At 46.2% G+C, this 21,694-nt stretch overlaps 1 protein-coding gene across 1 annotated transcript in view; it reads left to right on the forward strand.

Annotated features, from left to right (window-relative positions):
- FLT1 (fms related receptor tyrosine kinase 1) overlaps positions 1-19,773 on the forward strand; it is a 191,338-nt gene extending 171,565 nt beyond the window's left edge. The window contains exons 25-31 of the mRNA XM_033236422.1: positions 286-397; positions 2,188-2,287; positions 7,664-7,769; positions 8,037-8,179; positions 11,245-11,329; positions 13,398-13,492; positions 16,765-19,773. Coding sequence (XP_033092313.1) covers positions 286-397; positions 2,188-2,287; positions 7,664-7,769; positions 8,037-8,179; positions 11,245-11,329; positions 13,398-13,492; positions 16,765-16,966 — 843 coding nt within the window. The 3' untranslated portion in view covers positions 16,967-19,773. The remainder of the gene's footprint in view (positions 1-285; positions 398-2,187; positions 2,288-7,663; positions 7,770-8,036; positions 8,180-11,244; positions 11,330-13,397; positions 13,493-16,764) is intronic.
- The last annotated feature ends 1,921 nt before the right edge of the window (positions 19,774-21,694 follow it).

A 21,694-nucleotide genomic window follows, 5' to 3' on the forward strand; every position in this document is an offset into this window, starting at 1 on the left:
TTGTGGGGGAGGATTTCTCACAGAGCCATGCAGTTAAGGACATGCTGACCGCATCAGAGGGGCTTACTGAGCATGTACTGCCTTCACTGGACTCAGCATAGCACTTGAGCTCCCTCTTTTAGTGGAACACTGCATACTGTGGTGTTCTCTCTGTCAGAAACCAGAACTGCTCTAGGAAATGATTTATGGGCCATATGTTATCTGGGAGGTGACCCCATGGGCACTTGGATTGAATGTGCTTTGTTTTCATGCCCTTCTGCTCAAGGCCCCTTTGCCCTCTTCTAGACTCGACTTCCTCTGAAATGGATGGCTCCTGAATCTATCTTTGACAAAATCTACAGCACCAAGAGCGACGTGTGGTCTTACGGAGTATTGCTGTGGGAAATCTTCTCTTTAGGTAAATTTGGGAGAAGGAAGAGATCAAACAGCCCAGAAATAAATGTCTGCATCTTCTGCTGAATGTCCTTTGGCTAGATAGCCTTTAGATTAGCTCCTACTGTAGCAAAAACTCTTAGGGTCCCATGGGTCCATGTAGACTCTCAGATGAGTAATGGCATATGCTTGTCTGCCCTCTACTGTAAAAGGGCTTTATACGATCATGAGCAAGGTCAGATGGGTATAAAGTCTGAAGTCGGGTTTATCTTTTTCTGTACTTTGCCCGATTCTGTCCTTTTCCAATTCCTCAACACGCACACCTCTAACGCCCTTACCCGTTCCCTCCCCGCATCTCCCACCACCTCAAAATTTCTTCCTAGGAAAGGCCATAACAAGCTCAGCTAACCCAGTGAGGAAAGTGTTAGAAACAGGAGACCTTTCCAGTGCCTCTGATGTTAACACATGATACGGCTCTGGACACCGGATTATACAGGATAAGCAGTAAAGAACACTTATTGTATTGATTCTGCTTGCAAAAACATCCACTATGGGTGGCTAGAAGCCCTGTTCAAAGCACACAGATGCGTGCAGAGCCCACATCTGCTTGCAGACACACAGTGATGATCTGAGGCCTCCAAAACTCAAGTTCTAGCCAAGAGTCTTCTGGGCTTTGCCAAAAATTTGCCTTTCACAGCAAATAAAAGTCACCCAGTAACATCCCTGGTTTCCTGTAATGTGTGAAAATCATTCCCCTGCTTTCGATGACAGGCACCTGTTGCTTCCAGTCTTTGAAAGCAGCTTGGCGGCTGCAGTGGCCCCACAATGACACAGTGCCAGCACTGCACGTCTCCCAGCTGCTTCCTACCAGCAGTAATCACTAGAAAGTGCAGACAAACAAATGCTGAGGTAGATGAGGCTCAAGGGCTAGAACAAGAGTGCATTAGAAGGCCTTGCCACCCCCAACCCTGGCAAGAATCCCCCTAAAAGGAAAGGTTGTAGGGGAATCCTGGGCAGTAAAACTGGCAGAAGGCAAAGCCTAGGCCTCTTAGGTCTCTGGCACTCTTAGGTCTGCAGACTCCTGACCACGGGCAGCCCCCACCCCACTCCACTCCATTCAGCCCAGCCCTGGAGCCCAAAGCCCCCCTTCCCTCAGGCCTGTCACAACTCCTAGAGCCCTGGTACTGTAGGAAGTTTGCAAGAGAGTGAATTAAAGTCATTCCCACTCAAGTGTGAATGATTCCCATGTAGCCTATCCCAAATCTATTGGCGTTTTAAAAAGAAGCCTAAGCCAAGTGCCGTGATGGTGAGGACCTGGAGTCCCAGCTGCTCTGGAGGCTGAGGCAGGAGAATTGCTTGAGCCCGGGAGTTCGAAGCTGCAGTGAGCTAAGATCATGCCACCACACTCCAGCCTGGTGACAGAGGGAGACCCATCTCTTAAAAAAAAGAAAACTCGCTAACCCAAAGGATAAGTCTCTAATGACGGAACTTCTTTAGAGTTACTTGTGGGGAGAAGACCAGGACCCTTCAGATGACACCTCTTCCTCTGACCACACAGGCAGGAGTAGCCATAGGAATGGCCTGTGGGCACCAGCCCCACACCATGTGACCACCCAACCGAGCGGGTGTCCTTAGCAAGGACTCGCTGAGCTTCTCCGTGGGTTGTACTGTCCATTGAGATCTGTTGTAATCACTGGGAATTTATTACTAAGACGTCACTTTAAAGGGAGGAAAGAAACACTGAATTGTCCCCTCTTGATCTTTTGTACCCTGAAGCCATAATAGGCCCTGTGTTTTCCACATTGTCTCCCACAGGCGGGTCTCCATACCCAGGAGTACAAATGGATGAGGACTTCTGCAGTCGCCTAAGGGAAGGCATGAGGATGAGAGCTCCTGAGTACTCTACTCCTGAAATGTGAGTCCTTGGTGCCCTCCGCTCCCCATCTGACAGCTCGCTTTTCACCAGGGCATCCCTGAGGGGGGATGTTTTGTGGATTCTTAGAGTCCCAGTCTTGGAAGATGCCCAGGTTCTTCTTTCCTTTAGAGATGCTCCCCTCAGCCCGTCAGGCCCAGATATGCTGGGAGTGTTTTCTTCCAGGGGGCACATGGCCCTTGACCCCTCCCTACCTGTTTCCTCTCCTGACCACTGACATGACTTTTCAAGGGCTCTAGCTGGGAACTGAAGTTAGAAACTCAGTTTCTAGGTATGAATCCAGGCCAAACAAACAGGCCACCCAGGAACTGAATGCAAGGCCTTGGCCTCACTCACAGAGTGGGAGCCACACAGACCTAGCAGCCCTAGGGATGGAGGCCAGACCTTGATCTTATGACCATTCCTGTATCTGCATGGAGCACCCATGAGGGGTTGATGTGGTCCGCAGAAGAGGTCTTGGAGAGGAAAAGGGGAACTTCCTCACGTCATGATTATGCTTCACAGAAGGCTTTGTGGGCAATACAAGTTCCTTAGAATCCTTCAGGAGGAATAGGGGCCGGGCGCAGTGGCTCACATTTGTAATCCCAGCACTTTGGGAGGCAGAGGCGGGCGGATCACTTGAGGTCAGGAGTTCAAGACTAGCCTGGCCAACATGGTGAAACCCTGTCTCTACTAAAACTACAAAAGTTAGCCGGGCCTGGTGGCAACTACTTGCAAGGCTGAGGCATGAGAATCACTTAAGCCCAGGAAGCGGAGATTGCAGTGAGCCAAGATCACGCCACTGCACACCAGCCTGGGTGACGACGGAGTGAAACTGTGTCTCAAAAAAAAAAAAAATCCTTTAGGAATAGGCCCAGCAGCTGTCTGGAGCTGCCTGGTCACGTGGCTTTTTGGGGTGTCCCGGTGAGGCTTTCTCCATTGTGTAAATTGCACTTGCTTGCCTCTCTTGGACACTCTTTTTTTCCTGGGGCTTTGTGGATGTTTTGCACTTTGAGGCCTGAGCAGGAATGTGATGACACTTGCACTTTTGTGGAGCTGCTGACAAGGACTTGGGCCTCCCTGAGGCGGCACCACCTTTCCTGAACTGGCAGGGGCCCTCCCCTTCCACCCACACAATGGGGTCCTGTCAGAAGCACTGACTGGCCTTTGAGAAGGAGTCAGGGAATGCAGGAAGTGTGGGCTTGGCCAAAGGGCAAAGTTGCTGTCTCTTTCCTTCATCATCTCGGGGTAAGGGTAGGTCAGGCCCAGAATGGGGAACTGGAGAGGTGGACGGGAGACTCAGGCCCAACAGCAGGGCTGGGTAGCTCTGCCCAAGCATAGGGAAGCGGGAGGGGACCTGTTCTTGTCACTGGTGCATGGTGCCCTTATCAGTAAAGTACAGGGAGCTGAGGCAAAGCCTGTTTCTGAGAGCTGGGGATAGAGCTAGATGATTAACTTTATGATTTTCTAAGTGTTTTCCCACATATAGTCTCATTTGAAGTTCCCAGAGACCTTGAGGGGTGGTCAGGGCAGCTATTATAATCTGAATTTAGCAAGTAATGAAACTGAGATGCCGAGACCTGAAGCAATGTGATGTCTGTCAGCTGAGAAGCAGAGGAGACATTTAGAACCCAAGCCTCTGGACTGATGTCCCTAGACCACAGGGGCCGTTGAATTAGGAACAGACCCCACATTCCTCAGAAGAAATGCTTCTCTGATATGGCCACTCATGCTTTGAATTAAATATGTCCTTCCAATCTTCACAGTCTGAAAATCTCAAGAGTAAGCTCTCAATTACTACTAATAATTGTTATTATTAAATAACAATATTTTTACATAAAAATAAATGGAAAACAGTATGAAATTTTTATTTTTACTTCCATATAAATTCTAAATAGTATGAAACTAGTTTAGTTGGGTTTTTTTTTTGTTTGTTTTTTCGAGATAGTGTCTCGCTCTGCTGTCCAGGCTGGAGTGCAGTGACGTGATCTCAGCTCACTGCAGCCTCCACCTCCTGAGTTCAAGTCATGCTTCTTCCTCAGCCTCCTGAGTTGCTGGGACTATAGGCATGTGCCACCACGCCTGGCTAATTTTTGTATTTTTTTGTAGAGATGGGGTTTCTCCATGTTGGCCAGGCTGGTCTCAAACTCCTGAGCTCAAGTGATCCACTGGCCTCGGCCTCCCAAAGTGTTGGGATTACAGGAGTGAGCCTCCATGCCTGGCCTGAAATCAGTTTTCATTTTAACAATATTGAATAATACTGATTAAATAGTTATTTGGTGCTTATAAGTGCCACTATTTTAAGCATTAACTTATTTAATGCTCATAACAGTCCTATAAAGTAGGACTACCATGATTTCTATTTCACAGATGAGAAAACAGGCACCACACATGTAAGTGATTTGCTCAAGGCTGCATGGGTAATAACTTAAGCGAATTCAGCCTGAGTCCAGAGACCACAGCACCATCCTACACTCCTGCAGAATGTGTTTCCCATTCATACCCAGGCTGTGGTCGGAAATAACTCAGAGGTACAAAGTCACATCAGCTTTGGACCAAAAATGGCCTTGGACTTGCTCAAACCTTCAAGTCTTTACATAAACCTCACTCAGGTAGCTCCCTGGCCTCAAGCGACCTAGAGTGGTATGGTTCCTTAATTCTGAGGAGGAAGAGATTTTAGAAATTTTAAAAAGTAAGAAGCTCTGGTGAACTGTTTCTTCAGAAGGCCAGACTTCAGACCTTCAGACATTTTCTCAAGCATGTGAAAGCTGATGGAGTAATTTCCTTCTTGTTTGTTCTAACAGTAGGAAGGGCTGGGTGAGGACCAAGTGCAGCTTCTCAGAGCTGGGATTCTGTGATCTGAACTTGGCGTAAAGCGGTGTGTATCTGGGAACTTGGGTGATAGCTTGGAAAGAAAACTTCCTGCAGGCCCCTCGTCCCCAGCTTGGATGCAAACTAATGTCTCTTAACTTTACTAAACCTATTTACTTAGTGGCACAAAATCTTGTAACAGTGAGTTGCTGGTTCCTTGCCCAGATACTGTTGAATCAGATGTCTTTCAATAAGGGAATAAGCAATGAATTTTTTGATTTTGTTTTTTCTTTTCCTTTGGTGTTTGCTGAGATGATTCACATTGGATTTTAGGCAAGAAGTGTGGAAACTAAAAATCAGAATCCAAGAGTCAAAAGTCAAAAACAGCAAGTGGTTGTAGATGGTTCCGTTTACAAGTGTCAGCAGGGAAATCAGGGAGTGTCCTGCTCAGGATGGTGCCTCTCCCAGACAGCAGCATGATCCTGTGGGGAGACGATGGTGCGGGAGGAGACGAGCCCAGAGCCTCTGCCTGAAGGCCTCTCTTTGGAGCCCAGCCTCAACCTCACAGGCTCAAGTGATCCTCCCGCCTCAGCCTCCTGTACTACGGGGACTACAGGCATGCATCACCATGCTTGACTAACTCTTCTATTTTTTGTGGAGATAAAGTCTCGCTATGTTGTCCAGGATGATCTTGAACTCCTGACTTCAAACAATTGTCCCACCATGGTCTCCCAAAGCATTGGGATTATAGGTGTTAGCCACCACACCTGGATTCTTTTTTTTTTTTTTCTTTTTTTTTACCTTCCTGTAGTCTTACTGCCTTTGGCAGCCACCTCATACACTTTGAAACAAAATAGGAAGATACTTAAGAGATATCGAGAGCCATTGGCGCCCCCTAAAGGCGTGCCTCTAACAAGTGTCCGAGGGAGGATACAAACGGGGGTTTCTCAGGTTGTTTCCCCAGCAACAAGCATCTCCCAGCACAAGTAATGTCTGCAGTACAGCTGAAGAATTCACAGAAGGAGCAGAGTTCTCTCTTCCCGGAGACGAGTCTGACTTCCGGATATTTGTTGCCCAGGGGTAGGCGAGAGGTGTGGAAATGAGGCCCTGCCCACACAGTGCTTACAGCCTGATTCCCACCCTCTGGGGGGTGGGAATCAAATTCGGAGCCCATTCAGATTTGAGTGTGACTCAGAGTCCTTTTTCGTCCAGACCATCTTCTGAGAGAAGAGGTAACGTATAATAAACATCCCTTGAAGAGCGCGAGGTTCAAGGAGAATCAGTTCTTAGTGCAGTGTGTGTATGGACCTCTGGCCTGTGGTTTTCAGAGAGGGCGGTCGGTACAGACCTCGATTCCGTGCAGAGATGCCCAAGAGAGCAGCCTGATGCCTTTACATCTAAAATGTAAAGAAGAGGCTGGGCGCAGTGGCTCATGTCTGTAATCCCAGAACTTTGGGAGGCCGAGGCTGGTGAATAGTTGAGGCCAGGAGTTCGAGACCAGCCTGGCAAACAAAAAACCCCATCTCTACTAAAAATACAAAAATTAACCAGGCGTGGTGGTGGGCGCCTGTGATCCCAGCTACTCAGGAGGCTAAGGCAGGAGGATCACTTAAACCTGGGAGGCGGAGGTTGCAGTAAGCTGAGATCATGCCACTACACTCAAGTCGACAGAGCGAGATTCTGTATCAATAATAATAATAATAATAATAATAATAAGTAAGAGAAGAATTGCAGAGGAATCTGTTGACATTGGAATCCCAGGACAAGATCTGACCTCTGTGCTGTTAGGACAGGTGTTTTCATATCCAGGTGCCCAGGCTGTACTGTGTGCCTTAAGTGGTGGGAGGCCAGTTTGTAACAGCGGCTTTGCAGTGCTGGGGGAGAATGAGCAGCTCCACACGGGAACCTTGTTCACAGCCCCAGAAACTCCACCCGGGGGCTTCCGCTTCTGGAAATGACAGTCATGTACACAGGACCTTCCCCACCGGTCTCCACTGCTTAGTCCATCAAGGGAAGTGTGAGGACTTGGAAATGCCACATGCTTTTTAAGAAGCCAGCTAAACCAACCTTTGTTACAACCCAAGAATGAAATAAGTACTACAGACTATTCGGCCATTGATATTTATGGCTGTGTGACCTTTTTTTTTTTTTTTTTTTAAACTTAAAGGACATTGTCCTACTTCTGAAAGTGCAGGGAGGAGTACTCCACTTCACACTGAACTGCAGTGAGCAGTGGGGTTTCCCTTCCGAATAGCTGTGTTTCAGTCACAGAACTCAGACCTTCCACCTGCAGAGGCCACAGGCACAACAAAGAACCTGGGTATCCATGAGCTCTGGAGGGCTGGTTAGTCTGTCTTGGTAGACGTGTTTTCACTGACTGCAGGACCTGGCCCAGACAGCCTTTTAAGTGCTGGTGCTATAAACCCAAACCTAAACATGAAGCAGGGTCACATAGTACAGAAAGCTTGGTCTTTGTGCAGATGATAGCCCTCCCTTTGCAGTACGTAAGGCAATGCATAGGATGATCACTGCTCTCCAGCTATTTCTGTTGCTGTTTTTGCCCACCAGCTATCAGATCATGCTGGACTGCTGGCACAGAGACCCAAAAGAAAGGCCAAGATTTGCAGAACTTGTGGAAAAACTAGGTGATTTGCTTCAAGCAAATGTACAACAGGTAAAATTAAATTTATCTACATCAAAATGCCTTTGAGTGTACATTGGGGGGCATTTTATTTGTTTTTTTAAGAGCTATTAATAGAATAGCTGAGATGAGAAGTTTTAAAAAAGTGTGTGTATGTGTGTATATGTGTGTATGTACAGAATTGTCTTCTCAAAACACAACCAAGATTGTGCGAATGACAAATCAAAGTTGACATAATGGTTCGTAGAAATTGTTGAAGTCAGAATTGATGCAATGAGAGCTCTATCTTTGGTATTTTAGGATGGTAAAGACTACATCCCAATCAATGCCATACTGACAGGAAACAGTGGGTTTACATACTCAACTCCTGCCTTCTCCGAGGACTTCTTCAAGGAAGGTATTTCAGCTCCGAAGTTTAATTCAGAAAGCTCTGATGATGTCAGGTAAGAGTTCTTTCTCAAACTTTGTATCACAGAATTTTCCAACAAAAAAAAGAAGGAAAAAGAAAGAAGGAAGGAGGGAAGGAAGGAGGGAGGGAGGGAAGGAAGGAAGGAGGGAGGGAGGAGGGAGGGAGGGAGGAAGGAAGGAAGGAAGGAAGGAAGGAAGGAAGGAAGGAAGGAGGAAGGAAGGAAGATGGTGTAGTGATCATCACCCATATCCCATCCCCTAAATTCAGCTGTTGTTAACATTTTGCCCTCTTTTGTCTATTATACTCTCTATGATTGTGTTTGTTCTGGATTTTTCTTTTTGCTGAATCATTTAAAAGGAGGCTTAAGTCATAAAAGCACTTTACTCCTAAATACTTTGGTATACATTTTGGAAGAAGGCTATTATTGCTGGGCACAGTGGCTTGTGCCTGTAATCACAGCACTTTGGGAGACTGAGGTGGGAGGATCACTTGAGCCTAGGAGTTCAAAATCTGTCTCGGCAACATAGAGAGACCTTGTCTTACTAAAAAAAAAATTAGCCGGATGTGGTGGTGTGCACCTGTAGTCCCAGCTACTCAGGAGGCTGAGGTTGGAGGATCACTTGAGCCCGGGAGATGGAGGCTGCAGTGAGCTATGATTGCGTGACTGCACTCAAAGAAGGACATACTCTTGTGTAAACCACGCCAAAATGATCACACCAAATAAATTCCTTACTGCCATCTAATAGTCAAGTTTCCATAATTTCACCTGTGTCTTTACATCTTTTTGTAAAAAGCAGGATCCAATTAAGAATAACAGATTACATTTTCTTAAGTTTCTTGTCTATCTTATTCGAGAACCTTCCCCCATCTTTTCTTTTCCCCACGACATTGAATTTTTTGGTGAAACCTTAGATAAAACTAAACAAACAAAGCGAGCTGTGTTTTCATTTGTTTTGCTTTGTTTTGACCTAACAAATGAATCTATCCCGTATTACTGCAGAGGGAACTGGAGAAGGGGCAAGGCAAGGGAACAAATATGTACTGTGGCCACTGCTGGCCCCGGGGCCTGACTTCAAGACTGACAGTTACGCATGCATGAAACCTGGGCAGGGCTGATGGTTACACAGACACGTGCTGGGTCTGGCATGGTGCTAGGCTTTTTCCCTCTATCAACTCCTTTTACGCTCAGAGCAGTCTTGGGAAGAACATATCATTCCTGTTACATAAATGGAGACCTTAAGGCCCTCGGGAGGAAGGCTTGCCGAAACTGTGTAGCTAGAAAGTGGCAGAATAATTTTCTAACCCAGTTCTGACCCCCCCTCCCTGTACCCGATGCAGTCAGGACTCTTTTTAGGGCTTCCAGACCGTGCTATGGACCTCTAGCATCTCCCTTTGCAGTAGGCACAGCTCTCTGGCTCTGACCTCAGTTCAGCCACCAGGGAAGATATGGGAAGGAGCTGCAGCAGTCAGAAAATACTGCTCACAGCTGGGCGCAGTGGCTCACGCCTGGAATCCTAGCACTTTGGGAGGCCGAGACGGGTGGATCACCTGAGGTCAGGAGTTCAAGACCAGCCTGGCCAACATGGTGAAACCCCGTCCCAACTAAAAATATAAAAATTAGCTGGATGCAGTGGCATGCACCTGTAGTCCCAGCTACTTGGGAGGCTGAGGTAGGAGAATCACTTGAACCAGGGAGGCGGAGGTTTCAGTGAGCTGAGATCGTGCCACTGCACTCTAGCCTGGGTGACAGAGCAAGACTCTGTCTCCAAAAAAAAAAAGAAAAGAAAAAAGAAAATACTGCTACTCACCTGTGACAGGACTCAAAGAAACCCAGTGGCACATCCAGACTTGTGGTGATGGATTACAGGTCAGCCTCACTGTTCAGGCCTCACAACCAGCCCAAGAGGCTGAAGCAGATGAGTCATCATTTTGTGAAGTTGGGAAAACTAGTTCGGATTAAATAAATTGGCAAGGTCTAGCTGGGTTAGAGAAAGGGAGGGGAGGGTTGGGTGGCATGTCAGTTACATGTGGACCCTTCTAAGGGGGCTTAGCCTTAGGCCAGTAGGGAGCTTGCCCGAGACACTGGGACTGGCAGAGAGTGACAGAGTATGGGACTGAGAAATTCAGTCAGTAGGTGAACTTGCCTTGTGAGTAACCACAGAGTGGATGTCTCCAATAGTCCTTCCTAATAGATCATCAACAAAAGTCAGTAGGTAGTTACAGGGACATCATACAACACTACCCAATTCTCCCAATCTGTAATCACAGAAAAAACATATAAGCCTGGCGCTAGCACTCGATGATGCCATTAAATAATATTTAGCGGCTGGGCGCGGTGGCTCAAGCCTGTAATCCCAGCACTTTGGGAGGCCGAGACGGGCGGATCACGAGGTCAGGAGATCGAGACCATCCTGGCTAACACAGTGAAACCCCGTCTCTACTGAAAAATACAAAAAAAAAATTAGCCGGGCGAGGTGGCGGGCGTCTGTAGTCCCAGCTACTCGGGAGGCTGAGGCAGGAGAATGGCGTAAACCCGGGAGGCGGAGCTTGCAGTGAGCTGAGATCTGGCCACTGTACTCCAGCCCGGGCGACAGAGCAAGACTCCGTCTCAAAAAAAAAAAAAATAATAATAATAATAATATTTAGCGATGCAGCCATGCCAGGTCATTCTGCCGCCTCACGTCCTTTTCGGAGTACCCGCTAAAGTCATATCGCTTCCCTGCACATCATTTCTCCTGCGCCATTGGGCACTCAGACCAGATGATGCCTCCAGGCTCTCCTAGGCCTGACATTCTCTGATTTCACAACGGACCTGAGCAGGTCCCTCTGGGAGTTTTCTCAACAGAACAGAATGTGAACTGACAACCACGGGAGGCAGTGGCAAGGCCGTCAGGATTCCCAGGGGTCACAACGGGGAGACTGGGGCAAGGCCGTCAGGATTCCCAGGGGTCACAACGGGGAGACTGGGGCCTCAGGAGTTAGGTGATTCCAGTTGGTGTGTTGGTTCCTCTTAGCTGGGACAGGATGCCTGTGGTCTCCTGACTCATTACAGCTGAATGCCTTTTCCTGTCTTGATAATTCTTTCTGTTTCTTCATTAGATATGTAAATGCTTTCAAGTTCATGAGCCTGGAAAGAATCAAAACCTTTGAAGAACTTTTACCAAATGCCACCTCCATGTTTGACGTAAGTCATGAAGTTAAGGTACCCAGTGCACGCTGACAGACCCCTTCTTCAGATATCTTCCGAACACCAACGCCAGTAGTGTGGTAGCTCTTGGTCAGCGAGCGTCTGGATTCAGGAGTGGCTGAAATGACAGTGTCAGGAGGACTGACAACTAGACCTAGTTGTGCAGAGCTAATTTGAAAGTAGAGTTCCATGAACTCGCTCCAGGACCCAAGTCCCTGCGTGGTAGGAGTTTAGACCCTTAGGAAACTCCATTGTGTATTTCTAAGCCGCTTCGCTGTCAGTGATGCAGCTTTGCTTTCAGAGTAACAGAGGAACTCCCAGCTGTGTGGGTGGTGGGCTTTGTGATGTAATGGAGAGCGCTCTCCTGCAAGCAGCCTTGAGGTGGAGAGGGGTCCACCTAAGCCTTATGCTCCTTTCCCCTGAGGCTCTGCAGGTTGAGCGGCCGTGTTCCTACCCAGCCACACTGGGAGAAGGCAGCCAGGTTGAGCGGCCGTGTTCCTACCCAGCCACACTGGGAGAAGGCAACCAGTATAGCCTGGCAAACAAGAGGCCTCACCAGCTCTTCTCTCTAGAGCCCTGTGATGTGGGGTTGAGGGGCTAAGGGGAGGAGAGGAGGATGGGCAGGAGCGATACTGCAGTTCTGATGTTGCAGCCTCTGGGACTCCAAGTGTGATCTCCAGATAGGCAGGTTCCTACAACCTAGGAGCCGGCTAGAAATGCCAGCTCTCAGCACCCACCCACACCCACTGAGTCAGGTGAGCCTTGGCAAGATCCCTAAGGGATTCCTGCACACATTAACGTTTCAGAAGTGCTGGTGAGGCCGGGCACGCTGGCTCACGCCTGTAATCCCAGCACTTTGGGAGGCCGAGGCAGGTGGATCACGAGGTCAGGAGATCAAGACCATCCTGGCCAACACGGTGAAACCCCGTCTCTATTAAAAACACAAAAAATTAGCTGGACATGGTGGCGGGTGCCTATAGTCCCAGCTACTAGGGAGGCTTAGGCAGGAGAATGACGTGAACCTGGGAGGCAGAGGTTGCAGTGAGCTGAGATCATGCCACTGCACTCCAGCCTGGGCAACAGAGCGAGACTCTCTCTCAATAAAAAAAGAAGTCTGGCAATGACCATGTCCCATAAAGGGCCTGGAAGGCCAACAACAGTGTGAAGGTGATCACTACAAGCAGTGTGGCCTTGAGGCAAACACAGTCATCCTTGGAAAAAAAAAAAAAAAAAACACCACAACCTTATCAGACACACCAGATAAAGGGAAAGATTATTTTAATATTTTAAGCATCAAAAATAAGCTGAAAAATATAAAAGTAAAGTATATGGATATATTGTTTGGCTGCTTGGTACACTGTTTTCAAGGCCGAGGGAAAAATACTGAGCAAAACATAAAAGAATTCTCAACCTTCACCCTCCAACCCTAAATCAGTGGTGAATGATGCCAGCTTCTTTGTTTGCTTAGGTGTTCACTCATAACAAAGTGTGGGATCCACTTACTGGAACATACTGTATTAACAAAGTAGTAAAGAGTCTGCAGGAAACTCAGTGCCAAAGAGAAACCAACAAGGAAATCTAATTGCTGGAGACTGTATCCAAGGGGTTGGGGGTGGGGGCTGAGAATTCCATCAAGTTTAAGAAAAAAAATCAAACCATGTCTTTACGATTTCTTAGAATTCGTGTCTATGGTGGCCACCGCTACTATGGCATACTCATAGTCAATCGCGATCTGCCAAATTAGTTTTAGTATCTTTATGCAATAAGTTGCATCACAGTTTACTATGGAAAATGTTAACCTGTTACTTGCCATTTTCCCTTTTGCTTAAATGTATTTACTTCATGTTCAGGAAGGGCCTCAAAGTCACTGGGGATCAGACATGATTTGCAGCGGGTCAAGTTTGTAGTGGCCAACTTAGAGAAAATGCTTTGCCTCAATAGGCGGGGATTGTGGAGGGTGAGGCAGAGCCTGGATCAACAGATGCATCCCAGGATCATCCCTCAGGCTCAGCATGGACTCCCGCTGGGCCAGGCAAGAGTATAACCTTTCTCCTTCTCCCCCCAGGACTACCGGGGGGACAGCAGCACTCTGCTGGCTTCTCCCATGCTGAAGCGCTTCACCTGGACTGACAGCAAACCCAAGGCCTCGCTCAAGATTGAGTAAGCATCGGGTATCTTTTCTGTGATCAGCTGATGGAGGGCACGCGGGGAGATGCTGGGGATAGGTAGTGTAATGAGGGATGTTTGAGGACTACTCGCCCTCCTGAACTGTAGTGTTCAGACGTTGCAGAAAAGCATTTCCCCCCAGAGGGCAAAAAAAGGGGAGCATCAAGTGGGACGTATGAGCACCAAGCTCTGGGGAAAACGTGCAGAAAATCCTGCAAAGACAGGCACTCCAGACGTGGGAAGCACAGTGCCTCAGGGAAAGAAGCCTGATGTGCCCGCCTGTGCATGGTGCAGACGGAGACACGCTCCCGGCGGTGGGAGAGGACGCCCCCGCTGTTACTCCTGTGCCGGCAGGGTTGATACATGAGGAGTCCCAGTACTGTTTTCCAGGGCTAAGACCTGCACCCTGAGAACTCAGCCCCTGCAGATGAATGACTTTCCCATTTCATCCTGGCACCCTTTTCTCACTTGACAATTTCTCCACGAAGCCCTGGCTTGACCAATCCACCAGCCCCTCCCTCCACACCGTGGCCACCACTGTCAGGAGTCTTATGCACCACCAAATGCCACTGCAGCTTCTTTGTGCGAGTCGCTACCTCGCAACAGTGCTGGACTGGGAAATGCTGTGCCTGTCGGATGTTCCTTCCTGTTCCCTGTCTCACCCGAAGGCAGAACCTGCTCCTCTTTCACCTGAATCCGGGGTGGGCAGCCATTTTTTTAAAGGGCTAGATAGCAAATGTTCCCTACTGCCATTAGCAGGGGTGTCCAATCTTTTGGCTTCCCTGGGCCACAGTGGAAGAATTATCTTGGGTTACACATAAAATATACTGACACTAATGATAGCTGATAAGCTAAAAAAGTTGCAAACAAATCTCATAATGTTTTAAGAAAGTTTATGAGTTTGTGTTGGGCCGCATTCAAAGCCATCCTGGGCTGCATGCAGCCCGCGGGTCACAAGTTGGGCAAGCTTGCATTATAGTATAAAAAGCAGCCGTAGACAATACATCATCAAGAAGACATGGCTGTGTTCCCACACACTGTATTTACAGAAACAGGTGAGCATGGCCAGCGAGTACATGAAAAGATGCTCAACATCATTAGTCATTAGGGAAATACAAATCAAGACTACCATGACGGGCTGGACGTGGTGGCTTATGCAGTACTCTCAACACTTTGGGAGGCCGAGGTGGGTGGATCACTTGAGTCCAGGAGCAACATGGCAAAACCCTGTCTCTACTAAAATTACAGAAATTAGCTGGGCGTGCTGGCATGTGCCTTTAGTCCCAGCTACTTGGGAGGCTGAGGTGGGAGGATCACTTGAGCTTGGGAGATTGAGGCTGCAGCGAGCCACAATTGCACCACTCCACTCTAGCCTGGGTGACGGAGGGATAAAAAAAGGGAACGAGATTACCATGAGACACCACTTCACGCCCATGAGGATAGCTAGATGAAGTCAGTGTGGCGAGCATATGGAGAAATTGGAACCCTCCTACACTGCTGGTGGAAATGTTAAATGGCGCAATCACTTTGGAAAACAGTTTAGCTGTTGCCCTAAAAGGTTCAACAGTTACCCCGAGACTCCGCAATTCAACTCCTAGGTATATACTCAAGAGAAGTGAAAACTGATGTCCACAGCAAAACTTGCATACAGATGTTCACAGCAGCATTACTCATAATCACCAAAAGTAGAAACCACCTAAATATCCATCAGTTGATGACTAAATGAATAAAATATGGTATATCCACACAATATAAAATTGTCAATAAAAAGTATGCAGTATGCATGCATGCTACAACCTGGATGAACCTTGAAAATATTACGCGCAGTAAAAGCAGTCATAAAATACCTCATATTGTATGGTTCCTTTTATATGAAATGCCCAGAATTGGTAAATCCAGAGGCACAAAGTAGACCAGTAGTTGCCTTGGGCTGGAGCTGGAGGGTGTGAGGAAGAAAGACTGCTGATGGGTAGGAGTTTTGGGGGAGGTTGGCAGCTCTCTAAAGTTGATTATGGTGATGTTTGCATAACTTGTGTCGATACAAAAAACCATTGGCTGACACACTTTAAATAGGTGAATTATGCAGTATGTAAATTCTATCTCCATAAAGCTCTCATTAAAAAAAAACACCAGCCAGGTGGGCAGATATGGGTTATAGTTTTTGAACCCTGATCTAAATCAAAGAATGGCAACAAGTGCCTCCAAGTGATGTAGTCAGCACAGTTCATCGACCACAAGTCAGTGGGAAAGACGGGCATTTCCAGGCGAACACCTGTGTGCTGTTTCCTCTTCACATGAGCACGGTGGTATTAGAATTGAGCTACAGCCGATCAGAGGCACCAGCGAGGAATGAGTGGATCCAAGGGGAAGGTGGGATACATGCTCTTTTGTTTCCTACTTTGGAACACCTCAGAAAATGGGTGGTGACTAATTTTATCTAGATATTTGTTAAAGAAAAACATAAGCCATAAATTGCATCCTCTACTCTGAGACTGAAAATATAGAACATGGACATGTTAGTCCAGACCAGTCTAAAAACATGCTTCACGGGTTCCCTTCCTCATCCCAGATCTCTTGAAAATAAAAAATGCAAACGAATAGTAAAGGGGCAAGAGCAGCCCTTCCTCCTCAGGTGTCTGTCCCAGTCTGGATAGAACATAGAGGACCCAGAAGCAAGTTTCTCCACCCTCGAGCCTTGCTGGTGACGAGTAGCACCATAACTACAAACGTTTCCTCTTCTAGAACACAGGCACGGCAGGAAGAGGGGCACTCACCTGTGTGTGTGAAGCTCTGTTGTTTTCCGAGACTGTTGTAACAAATTGCCACTAACTTGGCAACTTACAAGAGAAATTTATTCTCTTGCAGTTCTGGAGGCCAGAAGGGATATAAAATGTGAAAAATTTGAATATTTTGGAGGGCAGAAGGCATTTCTCAGGCTACCACAGAAGCTGTTTGACCCGAGAATAGGAGAGGGCTGCTCCCAAGTCTTGGAGTTACTTTCCACCCGGATTATGGGTTTGTGTTATCTTAGCAGACATTTCACATCCTCCCCCAGCCACTGTCTTTCTGCCCAATGACACCCAGCTGTTAGGAGGGAGGCCGTGTGCAGCTTTAGAACAGAGGAAATCTGACAGCAATTGAGGGGGGGTTCAAAAACCACGAACTCTAGGACAGGTATGAACAAATGACGCACTCAGAAAGAGTGGATTTTAGTGTCTTGTTTTCTAAAAACCAATTTTGAACATTTCTTTCCTTTCTTTCTTTAGCTTGAGAGTCGCCAGTAAAAGTAAGGAGTCGGGGCTTTCTGATGCCAGCAGGCCCAGTTTCTGCCATTCCAGCTGTGGGCACATCAGCGAAGGCAAGCGCAGGTTCACCTACGACAACGCTGAGCTGGAAAGGAAAATTGCGTGCTGCTCCCCGCCCCCAGACTACAACTCGGTGGTCCTGTACTCCACCCCGCCCATCTAGAGTTTGACACAAAGCCTTATTTCTAGAAGCACATGTGTATTTATACCCCCGGGAAACTAGCTTTTGCCAGTATTATGCATATATAAGTTTACACCTTTACCTTTCCATGGGAGCCAGCTGCTTTTTGTGATTTTTTAATAGTGCTTTTTTTTTTTTTTTTTTTTGACTAACAAGAATGTAACTCCAGATAGAGAAATAGTGACAAGGGAAGAACACTACTGCTAAATCCTCATGTTACTCAGTGTTAGAGAAATCCTTCCTAAGCCCGATGACTGCCCTGCTCCAACCTCCGCCACCTCAGGGCACACAGGACTAGTTTGATTCAGGAGCCGCACTGATCACCCAATGCATCATGGACCCCACTAGGCCAGCCCCGCAGCCCAAAACCCAGGGCAACAAGCCCGTTAGCCCCAGGGATCACTGGCTGGCCGGAGCAACATCTCAGGAGTCCTCTAGCAGGCCTAAGACACGTGAGGAGGAAAAGGAAAAAAGCAGAAAGCAAGGGAGAAAAGAGAAACTGGGAGAAGGCATGAGAAAGAATTTGAGACTCACCATGTGGGTGGGGAGGGGGACGGCTTCAGCAATGCCATTTCAGTGGCTTCCCAGCTCACCCTTCTTCATTTGAGGGCCCAGCCACGAGCAGATGGGACAGAGATGAGGGGACATTTTCTGGATTCTGGGAGGCAAGAAAAGGACAAATATCTTTTTTGGAACTAAAGCAAATTTTAGAACTTTACCTATGGAACTGGTTCTGTGTCCATTCCTACTCGTGGCATGTTTTGATTTACAGCACGGAGGGTGGCACTCAACTCTGAGCCCATACTTTTGGCTCCTCTGGCAAGATGCACTGAAAACTTCGGTTGTTTCCATGGCATGATGGCCTTAACACTTAAAATGTCACATTCTGAGTATTACTATACAGTCCAGACACTTAACTCAATTTTTTGGTATTATCCGGTTTTGCACAGTTCGTTTTGAAAGAAAGCTGAGAAGAATGAGAGTGCGGTCCCAGGGAGGTGTTTCTCCATACCAAAACTAGGGCTGATGGAGGAAAAAGGTCAGTTAGGTCAAGGGAAAACCCCATCTCTATACCAACCAAACCAATTCACCAACAGAGTTGGGACCCAAAGCACAGGCAGCCAGTCATGTTTCCTTTTCATTTCATGGGGATTCCACTGTCTCACACGAATCTGGAAGGATGTGGAAGAGCATTAGCTGACGCATATTAAGCACTTTAAGCTCCTTGAGAAAAAAGGTGGTATGTAATTTATACAAGGTATTTCTCCAGTTGGGACTCAGGATATTAGTTAATGAGCCATCACTAGAAGAAAAGCCCATTTTCAACTGCTTTGAACCTTGCCTGGGGTCTGAGCATGATGGGAATAGGGAGACAGGGTAGCAAAGGACGCCTACTCTTCAGGGTCTAAAGATCAAGTGGGCCTTGGATCACTAAGCTGGCTCTGTTTGACGCTATTTATGCAACTTAGGGTCTATGTATTTAGGATGCCTGCACCTTCTGCAGCCAGTCAGAAGCTGTCAGGCAACAGTGGATTGCTGCTGCTTGGGGAGAAGAGTATGCTTCCTTTTATCCATGTAACTTAACTCTAGAACCTGAGCTCTAAGTAACAGAAGAATGTATGCTTCCATTCTTATGTGCCACATCCTTGTTTAAAGGCTCTCTGAATGAAGAGATGGGACCACCATCAGCTTCCATTCTTATGTGCCACATCCTTGTTGAAAGGCTGTCTTCCTGAGCGAGCCTACTGGCTCCTGGCAGTGGCTTTTGTGGAAGACTCACTAGCCAGAAGAGAGGAGTGGGACAGGTCTCTCCACCAAGATCTAAGTCCAAACAAAAGGAGGCTAGAGCCAGAAGAGAGGACAAATCTTTGTTCTTCCTCCTCTTTATATACACAAAAGCACCTGTGACAGCTGGCATTATAAATCAGGTAACTGGAAGGTTAAAACACAGAAAAAAGACCTCAGTCAATTCTCTACTTTTTTTTTTTTCCAAATCAGATAACAGCCCAGCAAATAGTGATAACAAATAAAACCTTAGCTATTCCTATGTCTTGATTTCAATAATCTAATTCTTAATCATTAAGAGACCATAATAAATACTCCTTTCCAAGAGAAAAGAAAAATCATTAGAACTGCATTACTCAGCTTCTTCAAACTCAGGTTTGTAGCATACATGAGTCCATCCATCAGTCAAAGAATGGTTCCATCTGGAGTCTTAATGTAGAAAGAAAAATGGAGGCTTGTAATAATGAGCTAGTTACAAATGCTTGTTCATTAAAATAGCACTGAAAATTGAAACCATGAATTAACTGATAATATTTCAATCATTTGCCATTTATGACAAAAATGGCACTAACAGAACAAGCACTTCCTTTCAGAGTTTCTGAGATAATGTATGTGGAACGGTGTGGGTGGAATGGGGCTGAAACCGTATACAAGTCTGTATCTTGTCAGTCCAAGAAGTGACGCCTAGATGTTAATTTTAGGGACCTGTGCCTTGTTTCCTAGCCCATAAGAATGCAAACATCAAACAGATACTCGCTAGCCTCATTTAAACTGATTAAAGGAGGAGTGCATCTTTGGCCAACAGTGGTGTAACTATATGTGTATGTGTGTGTGTGTGTTTTGTGCATAACTATTTAAGGAAACTGGAATTTTAAAGTTACTTTTATACAAACCAAGAATATATGCTACAGATATAAGACAGACATGGTTTGGTCCTATATTTCTAGTCATGATGAATGTATTTTGTATACCATCTTCATATAATAAAATTAACTTCCAAAAACGTACATATTTTCTCCCTGATTTGCTTGTAAGTGTAAACAAGAGGTCATGGGTGTCCCTGGGGGTAGAGGACTCGTGTTCTTTATTAAACACAGCACAAGAAAGAGAAAGCAAACTGCTGAAGAGAGGGCAAAGAGGCTTCTATCGGTCCTAGAGAGAGAATGGCCGCGCTAAACAATCCAAACACTGCAAACAGTAAGTAAAACACAAAATCAAACGAGGCAGATTGCCCAGAAAACTAAACCCGAACATCAACAGGATGTGAAACAAGTAAAGCATATGCTGGGTGTGAGTGCCAGCCGCAGAGAAAAGTGCCCTCAATTAAAAAGAGGCAGTTGTCCCCAAACACTAATTTTCAGCTGATAAATCATTAGCATAATCACAGTGGGTGTGTGCACATGCTGCAGGAAACCACACAAAATCATAGGCAAAAGCTTGACACACAAGAATGTGTCAGTACACATGCTAGCTCAGTGTTCTTCAGTCTTGTTTTGTGGATTACATCCTAGGAAAACAGCTCAGGTCATAAGTACTAGCAATTGAATAAGTGACCAACATTTTGTCTTAGAAAGCGGTCATAGTATTACCTGCCTAATAACATCATAAGGAAACTAGATACAAGATATTTTAAGGGGAAAAAAACAGGCCTACTTTATTTGGGACAAAGACAATAAAAATGGATAAATGACGAATCTCAGTAAACTTTTAGTTAACTCAAGAGGGCAAGAGGCATTTTGTCTTCAAGAATCTGAAACCTTTAAAAACTATTACGGGTTTCATAACATAAGAATAAAATCAGTCATTCAGGCAAATGACTTGAAGAATGCTTGAAGAATCAGTGTCACGTCATAGTTTAGAAATGTTCTCATGGCTCTGGAAACTTACAGTACATTTGGAAAGTTATTTTTATTTTTTCCTCCAGCAGAAGTATGGCCTAGTAAGGTTTACTGGACTCCTCAGTGTTAAACATATTACCAGACTTTTGGGTTTCACAGGCCAGGAAATTAAATAAAAGAAAAATCCTTGATCCCAACACGGGGATGGCCATTCTTCTATTCTGCGAACTAAGAACACGTAAGGGAGGGGGAAAAAAATACAAAACAAAATCCATCCGGATGCTACTAATGTTCTATTTCCTGATCTAGGGGGCAGTGCACAGGTATGCCCACTTCATGATGAGTCACTGAGCTGCACACTTGTTTGTGAACGTGTGTGTATATATATGAATGTGTATGGATGCAATTATTCAATACGATATTACTAAAAGAAGAAAAAACCCCTACCATTTAGTACCACAACTTTTCATAGAAGAAAACCCATTTGAAAAGGTGGAAGGGCTTAATCTCAGACTAAAATATATTTGTATTTGAAACATACCTCTATTATCCTCCTTTTTCCCATTTTCATTTGTACTAGAATAAACTAATGAACACATGTTGTTCCACAGATTGGTATTTGGGAAGCAGTGATAGCTAGTAATTGCTATCATTGCTATCATTTGAGTGCCCAATATGTGCCAGCAACTATTTAGAGTGCTTTAAAGGAATACACTTATTTTCAAGGCAATCTAACATGATAGGTACTATTAGTATACCCTTTACGTCAATGGGAAGATTAAAGAACCCCAAGACCCCACTTGTCCTGTCTCCCCACCTCCAAGCTTATGTCCCCTTATACTGTGCAGCCCTTCTAGATGGCCAGCCCCAAACACACCGGTGTCCTTTCCTCTCAGACTTGAAGCTATTGCTTTAGCAATTCTCCACCCCCTCCCACCATCAATTTTCCCCTCTTCCACTGGAACATACATGTTATTTCTCCCATGTCACAAAATTTTCATCTGTACTTTCTCCTCTAGCTACCACCCAATTTCTCTATTTCCCTTTACAGCAAAATCCCATGAGCGAGTTGGTTATTAGTTACTAT

Source organism: Trachypithecus francoisi, unplaced genomic scaffold, assembly GCF_009764315.1.
Source record: "Trachypithecus francoisi isolate TF-2019V2 unplaced genomic scaffold, Tfra_2.0 Contig01461, whole genome shotgun sequence".
NCBI classification, from domain to species: Eukaryota; Metazoa; Chordata; class Mammalia; order Primates; family Cercopithecidae; genus Trachypithecus; species Trachypithecus francoisi.